General features: G+C 37.6%; 1 protein-coding gene across 1 annotated transcript; it reads left to right on the top strand.

The window, feature by feature from the left end:
* The first annotated feature begins 11,702 nt into the window (after positions 1-11,702).
* Positions 11,703-12,347, top strand: LOC145052708 (uncharacterized). Its single transcript, XM_079000568.1, has one exon. It carries the CDS (start codon positions 11,726-11,728, stop codon positions 12,179-12,181), a length of 456 nt encoding a protein of 151 aa, XP_078856694.1. The 5' UTR covers positions 11,703-11,725; the 3' UTR covers positions 12,182-12,347.
* Positions 12,348-13,303: the final 956 nt, after the last annotated feature.

Genomic DNA, 13,303 nt, shown 5'->3' with positions numbered 1-13,303 from the left:
AATAATATATTAATTATAAATCATGTTATTTAAGTAATATTTAATCAAAAATTAATTTGGAATTAATTTTGAGATTAAATGAATTAATTAAAAGTACGAGGGCTATTTAACAATTATTCAATAGTTGTGGTTTTGGGCTCTAGCTCCATGCTAGAAGGGATGGATGAAAACTTCTAAGGAGGCACTAGAATTGTCGTCCATGACCTAAGGGATGGAGAGTCCATGGGCTGCTTAGGCCTTAAGCTGGAAATTAGGGTTTCCTCCAGCAAACCCTAGCTTTGGCTCTAAGCAACCAACAACTATATAAAGAGCCTCTACCTATTGATTTTGGACAATGATTCCAAACCATAAGAAGAGCCGAATTCTAGAGCTTCCTCCCCCTCTCTCCTCTCATCCTCTCGTGTGGTGTGTTTGTGAGCCATTAGAGGTGTTACACTTGTGCCACTTGCTCTCAAAGTTCAAGATCTTCAAGGATTTCATTGTTATTACAATATAACAATCAAGATATGTATCCTAACCCTAGTTATTGTTAATTTCGAAAATTATATTTTCCTCCTAGGGTTTCTAGTTTTGTGTTCAATGTTTGTATATCTAGTAGAGAAAACATAGATACACCATATTAGGGTTGCATGCACATATATGATTGTTTGCTATGCTCAAAATCCATCATTGGTATCAGAGCTATTTGTTTTTTTTTTCAATTAGATTTGATGCAATTGATTGAATTTGAAAAAATTAGGTTATAATTTTTGCAAATTAGGGTTTCATAACCCTATTTTTCGGAAATTAGCAAAAGGGTTTTAACCTTTTCCTTTGGCCTCCTAAATTTCGAGATCTAGGGTTTCCAAACCCTAGGACTTTAGAAAATAAGGAAAGGATTGAAAGCCTTTCCTTCCACCCCAAGTCACAATTTCAAAAATTAGGGTTTTGGGTAGGGTTGTTATTTTTGGTAATTATCTTTTTAATTGATTAATTAGATAATTAAAAATTTTGATATATCCCTCCCATGTTTTCAAGATTTAGGGGATAAGGGATTAGGTTAAATTAATTTGTTTAATTTAATGGGTAATCCTTAATTGATTTAGTAAATTAATTAAAGGTTTAATTAATAGATAATTATTAAATCAAGGTTTTTAAATTTTTAAATTTGAATTAAAATTGTTTTTAATTTTTGAAATTTTAAATAGATTTAAAAACCCTAGTATTTTGAAATGTTTAAAATACAACCATATATTATATGTAAAATTAAAAGTTTAATATTTACTATATGTGTAAGACAAGTCAGTCGAACCGTTAGTACGTCTCATTCACGAAGCCGATCTATAAGGGGAGTTTAAGGTACTAACCTATAAAATGACCATCATCGGGTATCCACCCTTACCCACTGCTCCCTTGATTGGTGGAGGTTCGTTAGCCGAACGGGTTTGACATGACGCTTAGTTCTCATTAATAAGTATAATGTAATAAATAAAGTAACTAAATATTTTTATTAAATTCCCAATCTTAGTTACTTTAGGAAAATGTGAATTTGATGCTAATCAATGAAATTACACATTGCACTGTATAAAAGTCGTTAGTGGAGCGTGTTTGGTTAACCGACACACTAATATGAAATAAAAGGGTGACAATGGGTGTCTCGTAGATTATCATTGATTAATGGAGCGTATGTGGTTAACCGACACATTAATTAGGTGATAAATGACATTGAGAGTGACACACTAATTTGCATGGTTATTCATGCCTTATTTGTGATCCTCGGTATCCCAGTCACAAATGGAAAGGGCATAATTGAGATTAAACATGCCATTGAATAGTTCAATGAATCTCAAAAGATGTAGGAATTTCATTTAAAACCTAATTCGTTTAAATTTCATTTTTGTTGTGAAATTGGTAAATCGTCATTTACCTACCTTTAAATAATTTACTATTATACTACGACATCCCTCTTCTGAATTGTGAATTATTTAGTTGGATCCTAGCCTTAATATTTCATTTGTATGTTATATTAAGGATTTTCTTATCTAATCAAAACGTGTCCTTCTTTTTCATATGTTAACTTCAAGCAATGCTTCTGGTTCCTCCAACAACAACAACTGCTCCAACCACTTCTCGCTCTTGATCATCTGCTCAAAAGTCACCTTTGATGGCTCCAGTTATAATGATTGGATGCATAACATCAAGACGGCTTTGCACTTCGAGGACAAGGAATATGTACTCGAAAAAGAGTTAAACGAGATTGATGAAACAGATGCTACTCCTGAAGAAACAACTGAGTATAGGAGACATTGCAATAATGCTACCAAAGTGGCATGCATCATGTTGGCTACTATGTCTCCTGAGCTACAAAGGTTTTATGAGGATTACTGGTCATATGACATGAACAAGTACTTGACGGAAAAGTACCATCAAAGAGCTCGTCAAGAGAGATAAGAGATAGCCAAGTCCCTCATAACCTGCGAGATGAAGGACAGAGAGTCTGTTACGACCCACTTGCAATGCATGTAACGTTATGTGGATCATTTGCTGAAACTCAGTGTGAACTTCGATGAGGAATTGGATATTGTCATAGTCTTGCACTCATTGCCTAGCTATTATGATCAATTCATTATGTCTTAGCATTTGAACAAGAAGGAAACCACATTGAGTCAACTTCAAAGCTGGCTAAGAACTGCTGAAAGCCTGCTAAGACGCAACAAATTTAGGGTTAGGTGTTGTACTGATGTAGAGGGGGAACATGATAGCTTACGCCTCGAGGAAGTTGAAGCCTTATGAGGCAAATTACCCCACTCACGGCCTAGAATTTTGGGCAGTGTTCTTGGCCCTCATGATTTGGAGGCACTATTTGTAACGAGTGCAGTGCACCGTTTATACATGCCACAAAAGTTTAAAGTATTTGATGGATCAACATAACCTCAACATGAGACAACGGATATAGCTAGATGTGCTGAAGGACTATGATTGTGAGATCTTATACCATCCTAGGAAGGCCAACGTGGTGGTCGATGCCTTGAGCCGCAAGGCGGTAGGTTCCCCGATTGGAAATGTTTGTCTGAGGATGAACGTGATCTACCCATTGTTGGATATGATCAAGGAGGCTCAGTTCGAGGGGGTGAAGAAGGAGAGCTGGAAGATAGAGCGGACTTGAGGCCAGTATCTTTTATTCGTTAAAGATAGTCGTGGCCTCTTAACGCAGTGTGGCCAGGTGTGGGTACCGATGACCGGGGGAGTAAGACAGAGGATATTAGAAGAGGGACAAAAGTCCAAGTCCTCTATACATCCAGGGGCTACAAAAATGTATAAGGACTTGAGACTGAGCTAATTGTGACCCTGCATGAAGCAGGAAATTGTTGGGTTTGTGGAGTGGTGCTTGACCTGTAGGAAGGTCAAGGTCGAGCATCAGTGGCCTCATGACAAGGTACAACCACTATCCATTCCCATGTGGAAATGGGAAGAGTACATCCGCTGAGAATTTAGCAGATATCTCTGTGCGAGAGGTGGTGGCTAGACACAGAATGCCAGTGTCGGTAGTCTCTGATAGGGATGATCGATTCATATCTAGATTTTGGAAGAAGTTCCACGAGGAACTGGGTACTCAGTTGCATTTTAGCACGACGTACCATCCCCAGACCGACGGTAAGAGCGAGAGGACGATCTAGACACTAGAGGACATTCTTCAAGCATGCGTGTTGGACTTTGGAGGGAGTTGGGACACGAACCTCCCATTGGCAAAGTTTTCATAAAATAACAGTTATCGTGCCAGTATTGACCGAGCTTCATTTGAGATGTTATATGGTCAGAGATGTAGGACTCCGGTTTGTTGGGATGAAGTCGGGTACCGGGTCGTGGGGAGCACTGAGGTAGTTCTCAAGACTACCGGGTTGATTTAATAGGTGCGCGACCGTCTGCGGGATGCGCAGAGCCGCCAGAAAAGTTATGCTAACCGGCGGCGGTCGGATCTTGAGTCCCAGGTGGGGGACTTTGTGTTGCTGAAGGTGTCGCCATGGAAGGGAGTGATCAGGTTTCGGAAGAGGGTCAAGCTAAGACCTCAGTATATAGGCCCGTTTAGGATCACGGCCCGGGTGGGCAAGGTGGCATATCGCTTGGATCTGCCAGAGGAACTTAGCCAGATTCACAACACCTTCCACGTGTCTCAGCTTCGGAGGTGTGTCACGGACAAGTCCCCAGTCGTTTAGTTGGACGAAATTCAGGTGGATGATAGTCTAAACTATATCGAGAAGCCGGTTGTGATTCTTGATAGGAAGACCAAGGCACTTCGGAATAAGGAAATAAGATTGGTAAAGGTGCAATGGCAGCACCGAAGGGGTTCCGAACGGACTTGGGAGCCGGAAGAGAAGATGTGAGAGCACTACCCGGAATTGTTTGGATCAGCTGAATTTGAGGACGAAGTCTAGTTCAAGTGGGGGATACTTGTAACACCCATTCCAGGTATTACTTAATTTATGTAATATTAGGGTTTCGGTGTGTGCACTCGGCGAGTTGGGAGTCCAACTCATCAAGTAGAAGTCATTTCAGGGACGCAGAATGTACACCCTACTCGACGAGTTGGAAGTCCGACTCGGCGAGTAGGCGCTGTTAAGATAAAACCCTAATTTTAGGGTTTGCACCGTATATAATCTCCTTATGAGCCTTGAGGTTGACCTCCCATTAGCCTCCCAACACTAAGAACGTCGGTGCTAACCCTAATCCCCATTCTCTTCCATTTTCTGAGCTACAGTAACCTTTGAAGCTTAAGAAGGAGACAGTGAGGAGATCCAGCAAACCAACACCTATCCTTGAGTTTAATCTTCTTGTGCACTATTTTAAGTCTTCAAGACTCGATTTTCATCAAAGTATAAGGCTAGATCTTGAGTTTACTCTTCATTTCCTACCCTTCTTGTTGAATGCATGCATGTGATTCATAAAGTTTGCAACTTTATGAATCTCTAGGGCAAAATGGTCCCAAGGTGGGCTAGATCTGGCTTTTGGTCGAGTAAGGGAACCATGCAAAGGTTTTAGGGCATATTTCTCTCTTTTTTGGCCATTGTGACTTAGGGACATGTACTGGACATGCATGTACATAAAGCTTCCATCTTTGGGACGTTTTGAGGACTATGAAACTATGATGGTTGTGGACAATTTAGGTAATAGTGTTTTGCAAATTGATTCGTCTAATGGTTTAAACAAAGCCTTCTTATGGAATTGTCATCTTGGATATGTCAACAAGAAACTCATTGCCCAACTCTAAAAGGATGGAGTGTTGGAAACATTTTACTTAAGGTCAGATGATACATGTGATCTTGTTTGCTTAGAAAGATGACTAAATCACCTTTCACTGGCTCTTGTGAAAGAGGTGAAGGATTGTTGGATCTCATACACACAGATGTGTGTAGGCCCTTTAGATACACCACAAGGGATAAAAATCGATTCTATGTGGCTTTTACTGATGATTATAACAGATATGGATATATCTAATTAATCAAGCACAAGTCCGAAACCTTTAGAAAGTTTAAAGAGTTCAAACATGAAGTCAAGAATCAATTGGGCAGGAAGATCAAGATGCTTAGATCTGATAGGGTTGGTGAGTATCTTAGTGTCGAGTTCCACGACAATCTCAAGGAATGTGGAATTGTTTCACAATTAACGCCTCCTAGGACACCACAACTTAATGGTGTGGCTGAGAGGCGTAATCGAACCTTGTTGGAGATGGTTCGTTCCATGATGATTCGAGATTCACTTCCAATATCATTATGGGGATATGCCTTAGAGACTGCCACCCACATTATTAATCTTTTCCCAGCAAAGAAGGTTGCCAAAACACCTCACGAGATGTGGACAAGTAAGGTTCCCTCGTTGGCACATATGAAGGTTTGGGGTTGTGAAGCTTTCGTTAGAAGAGAGACTCATGACAAGCTTGAACCTCAAAGTGAGAGATGTATTTTCATCAGCTACCCACAAAAATCCTTTGGATACTTGTTCTACAGACCTAGTGAAAACGTGGTCTTTGTAGCACGAAGGGGAGTTTTTCGCACGAGCGTGCACGCGCGCGCGCGAGAGAGAGAGAGAGAGAGAGAGAGAGAGAGAGAGAGAGAGATCTTATATGCAAAGTAGACAGGGGGTACAATTGATCTTGAATAAATTTAAGAGTCAAACGATGAATGAACCTCTAACACTTGTACTCAACCTGAGGAAGACATTCCTGTTGAACCAGTTGACGAGTCATTACCTTTAGGTGTTCTAGTAGAGCTAGCGTTCGACCTGTGTTGTATGGTTTTATAACTGCAAAAGGTGATATGTTTATCAGTGATTGCACACTAGTAAATTTGGATGAACTTGCTAACTACAAGGAAGCAATGGCAGGCCTTGAGTCTGCTAAGTGGAAAGAGGCAATGGACAGCGAGATCAAGTCCATGTATGACAACCAAGTTTGGAATTTGGCTGATAATGTACCATGTCGTAAGACAGTTGGGTGCAAATGGATCTTCAAAAGAAGATCGACATGGATGGAAAGATACGCACTCTTAAGGCTAGACTGGTTGTGAAGGGCTTTACTCATACCCCAGGGGTTGACTATGATGAGACCTTCTCACCAGTGGCTAAGATTAAATCTATTAGGGTTATGCTAGCCATAGCTATGTTTCATGATTATGAAATTTGGCAGATGGATGTCAAAACTGTTTTCCTTAATGGAAAGTTGGCTGAGGATGTTTACATTAGTCAGCTAGAGGGTTTTGTGGATGCTAAGTACCCCAATAGAGTGTGTAAGCTTGAGAAATCAATCTATGGATTGAAACAAACTTCTCGCAGATGGAATATTTTCTTTGATGAGAAAGTCAAAGAGTTTTGCTTCTTTAGAAGTGAAGATGCATCTGGTGTATATGTCAAATCTAGTGGAAGTATATTCACCTTCCTAGTATTGTATGTTGATGACATACTACTTATAGGAAACGACATTCCAACCTTACAGGAGCCTAAATCCAGGCTTGGAAAGTGTTTCGCTATGAAGGATCTAGGAGAGGCTGCTTATATTCTGGGAATAAGGATTTTGAGGAATAAGAGTAGAAGACTAATTGGAATTAGTCAAAGTACATATTTGGATAAAGTGTTGAAGTGTTTTAGCATGGAGAATTCCAAGAAAGGAGAATTGTCTATGTGGAGCAATACCAAACTAAGTAAGACTCAGAGTCCGAGTACTGATGTAGAGATAGCAGAAATGAGTCGAGTTCCATATGCTTCCGCCGTTGGATCAATCATGTATGCTATGACATGTACTTGCCCTGACGTGGCTTTTTCTTTGAGCATGGTTAGTCGATATCAGGGAAATATAGGTAAAGCTCATTGGATAGTGGTCAAGAACATTCTTAAGTATCTGTGAAGAACTAAGGACTAGGTCCTTGTGCTTGGTGGCAGTGATGACTTAAGAGGTATTGGGTATAGTGACGCCAACTTTTAGACAGACATAGACAACTTCCGTTCTCAATCTGGCTGGGTGTTTACCCTTAATGGAGGAGCGGTGACTAGGAACAGTTCGAAGCTGGAAACGGTGGCTGATTCTACTTGTGAATCAGAGTACATTGCAAAAAGTGAAGAATCAAAGGAGGCTATATGGTTGAAGAACTTCATCGGAGACCTCAGAGTTGTGCCTGCCATAAAGGATCCAATGGAGATTTTCTGCGATAATGAAGGAGCAGTTTCCTTAATAAAGGAACCAAGAAATCATGGTAGATCTAGAAATTATGACATAAAATATTACTTCATTAGACATCGAATAGAAGGACACCTCGTCGTAAATAGGGTATCATCTGAAGAGAATATCGATGATCCCCTCACAAAGGGTCTTAGTAGGGTTAAGCATGTTAAGCATGCGAGGAACATTGGTTTGAAGGATGATATTAGTTTTAGTGGTTAGATAGATATTTAGAAACTTGTAACAAATAAATATAATTGACATTTGGTGATTAATTAATGGATATTTATTTATGAGTATTGTTTACTGTCTTTTGTCAATTATTTATCATTGTGTTTCACTTTTGCATGTTTTACTTCCCGAATAATCAGATTATTCAAATATCCACAGTTAATCATACTTTGGAAGTAAGTAATGAATTAAGACTATCTTGAATTGGGTTGTCGATTGTCTAAGTGTTTAGATAATAGCAATGGTTTGTTGCAACATTCATGAGTATTTTTGAATTGGAGAATTTGAGTATTGGATTAAACCCATGCTCAGTGAATTACTTCATGGAATTTATCACGAGTAATTCTGAGACGATAATATCGTATTATCTTTAAACGGAGATACATGAGTTGTTGTTTACGAGTTGGTTGTGCATTGGTAATGCGTAAACGCATCAGTAACTTGATGTTATAAAATGTATTGGTGTGCATGATTTGATGAGTAAATAATGCAATCATATAATTCGAAGTTTATCTGTTCTTATCGCCCTAACGGGAAAAGCGATATCTTGGGCCCCTCGTTCATTTGGTGTTGACTTATGTGTCAGGCCCGATCAGGACTTAATTGATGTGTTCCTTGTCATTACAAATCATAAATTAGGAAACAAATTGTTGGACAATGAGAATGATTCTGTTCCAAGTTATTTTTCCACATGATATCTTGCAGAACGGAGGATTATATTATCACTTATCTTAGGACATGTTACTGACTGGGTCAGAGTTCGACGATGACTTTGAGAGCTACAATTTGCTAGTCAATTTTTGAAGTTATTCTTGTAATGATAGTTATTAGAATTATCCAAGTGGGAGACTGGTGGATTAGATGTGTAAGCCCATAACTATAATTGACATGTACTTGAAATGATAGTAGCACACTTTTTTTGGGTTGCCTTCATACTAGCAACTAGACAGGATGATTTATTGAGAGAGAGGAAGAATTTATTATTTGGAATAATAAATTAATATAGAAAAATGATTTATTAATGTATTATGGAAATAATATATTAATTAGAATTCATGTTATTTAAATCAGAAATTAATTTGGAATTAATTCTCGGATGAAAGGAATTAATTAAAAGTATAGGGGCTATTTAGAAATTATTTAATAGTTGTGGTTTTGGGCTCTTGGACCATCTTAGAGGGGATGGACGAAAACTTCTAGGAATGCCTTAGAATTTTCGTCCATGGCCTAAGGGATGGGGAGTCCATGGGCTGCTTAGGCCTTAAGCTGGAAATTAGGGTTTCTTCCAGCAAACCTTAGCTTTGGCTCTAAGCAACCAACAACTATATAAAGAGTCTCTAACTATTGATTTCAGCCAATGCTTCTAAACCCTAAGAAGAGCCGAATTCTAGAGCTTCCTCCTTCTCTCTCCTCTCATCCTCTTTCTTGGTGTGTTTGTGAGCCATTAGAGGTGTTACACTTAAACCACTTGCTCCCAAAGTTCAAGATCTTCAAGGATTTCATTGTTATTACAATATAACAATCAAGGTATGTATCCTAACACTAATTATTGTTAATTTCGAAAATTATACATGCCTCCTAGGGTTTCTAGTTTTGTGTTCAATGCTTGTATGTCTAATAGAGAAAACATAGATCCAACAAATTAGGGTTGCATGCACACATAGGATTGTTTGTTATGCTCAAAACTCATCAAGAATATCCTAGTACTCGTGATCCAAAGAGGTGAAAATCAAATCCACATCTTTTATCGCCATTAATGTTCTATGCACCACAATCCAATTTGCAGACTAAATAAAACAATCTAGCACTCAAATCGACGATAATCGGCTAATGAGTGATTACAGAATACAAATTTAAGTTTTCTATTATGGATTTTCGGTAGAACAAACCTTGCATCGTTCATCTCTCGTCTTGGGGGGGGGGGGGGGTCCTTACAGAGCAGTTTTGAGGGCTTGTACCTAATCGGTCGCAATCAATCGCCTATTAGTGCTTTGATAATTGGGGAAAGTTGAAATTTTTAATGAAAATTAGGGTTGTAGCGCACTAACTGTTTGAGTAAACTCTTGATCTTGCGATACTTGTTTTCGATCCTCGTGATGATGGCTTCTGCGTTTTCTGCTTCCACATGCTCTCACAGAAATGCGAAATCAAATATAGAAATGCAGAGAGAACGCCTTGGAGCATGATTTTATCAAACTCGAGAATTGAACTTTGGCAATGGCATTACCAGTGATGGAAGGGGCAAATCGATTTCTACAATACAACACCGGTGGAGCCACCCTAATCGATGTTTGCTCTTTCGTTTTGGTTTTCGTGGTGTAGTTGATTTTGAACGAATAGAGCAGCGATACAATACAATGGATTTGAGTACGGACATGGAAAATAAATTTACTTAATTAAAATACTCTTATTGTTGTTTTTTTTTTCAAAGTTAAAATGCGATATAAATTTACGATGAATTTTGTCCATTGTAAATCATTTATATTTTATGAAATGTGACATAATTTGTATTGTAGACTTTTATGTCCGTCATAAAACTGGTATGCGTTATGCGTCGCAATTCATCTGTCATTGTCATTGAAAATGCTAGTGATTGTTGGTTTCGATTCTACAACATTAATTTACCGACCACAATATGACGTCTTTATCTACTACTCAACCAATTTCAATTTGATACCGGCCATCGTTTTATCCATCACAAAACCTAATTGCAACCCTATTACCCAAATTCAGTCCTTTTCCAAAACTGTAACCAAATACCCAACCGAGCCGAAACCTATAACCAAAGCATCCTGACTGGAAAATAAAATGCAACCAATTGATTCAAATGTGGACAAATAAGGATGAAATCGTGTTGGCCAAATTGTGCATTGACCTATCGTAGCATGACCGATAATTCATAAAAGTCTCAATTTTTTTAGAGACGAGCGACAAATCAATTTCATCGGGAAAATGGGTCATTGCGAGTACCACATAAAAGAACAAGTTAAAACATAGTATCAAGATGTGAATAAGATAGTGATGAAGTTCAACAGCTTGTACAATAACCTAAAAAGGACAATGCAAAAGTGGTCAAAGCAACAAAAATATTTTCGCAGCAACGCTACTAATACATTGAGATGAAAAAAAAGGGAAGACGATTAAATATTGACTTTTGGACGCTTGTAATACTTGCCCCAAAATGGATTAAAGTGCATGCCCTGAAGGTAGAAACCGGTGGCTAAAAAGAACAATAACATCCTATTAAAATTACACAACTTCGTCGGATTTTCGTGTTGGAGTTTGGATTTTGACGTGCGTAGAGTTTGAAAAAGAAAAAAAATGGCTAAAAAGAAAAAATAACACAGAAGAAAATGACGACTCATATATATGAAATTCTTGATACAAAACATCAACTTTCTTTCAACGAAGAACGTGATATGACTTTAAAGGTCAATATATTATTTAGTTTGAATTAATGAAAAAGTTTGTTAATTTTAAATTTATTTATCTTTTTATATATTTTTTAGAAAACAAGATAAAAAGGTAGATAGAAGGTGACTATTTCTAGATGATAAGGTGAAAATAACATGATGCTAAGTTGGTAGATTAAAAATATGGAAAATGTGGTGAGTTATCGCTTTATTCAATACACTATATAGTACACGAGACCTACATAATGTCATGTGTAGCGACCAAACTATAAATGAAAGCCGTGTGGAAGTAAATTTATGAATGGCATTTACGAAAATTTAAGCAACTTGAAGGGCAAAGTTAAACTAACTAGACTATATATACACACACTACCACTCTCCTTCCACCACCACAAACATGTCTGTAGTCACCGACGAAATAAGAGCAACCGCCACCGAGCTCTACCATGGCGACAAAGTCTGCCAAGATAAAACAAAGCATCTACTAACCGAAGTCGGACTACCCAACGGCCTTCTTCCATTGGAAGACATTGAAGAATGTGGGTACGTTAAAGACACAGGCTTCGTATGGCTGAAACAGAAGAAGAAAAAAGAGCACAAATTCGAAAAAGTCAACCGGCTGGCGAGCTACGCCAATGAGGTCACGGCGTTCGTGGAGAAATCAAAGATCAAGAAGCTCACCGGAGTGAAGACTAAAGAGTTGATGATGTGGGTTAATCTGAGTGAGATCTATGTTGATGATCCACCCACCGGAAAAATCACGTTCAAAGCTCCGTCAGGGCTGTACAGGACTTTTCCGGTGTCGGCATTTCAAATCGAGGAGGACCAGAAACTTGAAGTGAAGGAGGTGTAGTGGGGCTGATGAGTCAATGTCTCATTTTTACCTTCATCTTTGATTGATATATTGTGATCTACTCATCTTTATGTCGATGTTATCTTAACGTTTACTTAATATTTGGGGCATTTGTTATCGAATTTTCAAGTAATAAAAATAATCGTTTTCAACGATATTAAAAATATTAGGGTAAAGCTTCATAAACGGTTTCAACGATATTAAAAATATTAGGGCAAAACTTGATGCTTATGGACAAAAAATTGCCATATGGCTTAGGATCACATAAATATTCATTTTACTCATAAATAACATTTTTCGTTTTAACCAGGATTTGAAATTTCTCGATCTTTAACCGAAGAACACTTTTTTTAAACTAAACTATTTGGTATCTTAGGGTTGACTACTTAACTACATACAATAACGTCATAGCTTAGGTATAATTTATTTATTTTTTAATTGTAGTCAATGTACCATTGGAATTATCTTTTTGTTCTCATTTGTCATTACACCATTTGGGACAAAATTTAGTTGGGTAAAATTATTATATATATTAAAATTATCCTAGTTAGTTATAGTAACTTTGCTAATGATTTGGCAAAAATGGTAATTCTTTTATATATACATGTTTAATTGTGTCTCGTTTTACTTTTGTTAAGGATTTGACAAAAATTGTCCTTCCTTAATATATGTACATGTTTTTTGTCAAATTTTCCTCCTATTCTTTAGTCATTTTGATATGTTTTGTCTTTACAATCAAAATTTTTACATTTTTTAGAAACTTTTAACATTTAAAGTTCGGTCACAAAACTTTAAGTAATTGACAACTTTGACCACTTTTCTATAAACTTTCTAATTTCAACCCTTTAATTATTTAGTCATTTTGACATTTTTGGTCGTTACAGTCTAAACTTTTATATTTTTTTCATAAAAAACACAAAAAACGGCCCGGAGCAAAGTCCGAGTTTGTCCTCATATTTAACTTTTTTTTTTGTTTTTTCCTATCCGTTGCACTTTCTGTCGGCTTTTATTTTCTTCTTTTGGTATATTTTTTATATATTGGTCCCCGTATTTATTTTTTTGTTTTTTTTTCTGCCTCTATCTATCCATTTTCGTCTGTGAAAATTAGGGGTCGAATTATCT

Source organism: Lactuca serriola, chromosome 5, assembly GCF_051521515.1.
Source record: "Lactuca serriola cultivar US96UC23 chromosome 5, Lser_US96UC23_V15, whole genome shotgun sequence".
Classification (NCBI taxonomy): domain Eukaryota; kingdom Viridiplantae; phylum Streptophyta; class Magnoliopsida; order Asterales; family Asteraceae; genus Lactuca; species Lactuca serriola.
Note: the sequence above shows the minus strand (reverse complement) of the source record. Positions and strands in the feature narration are given on the sequence as shown.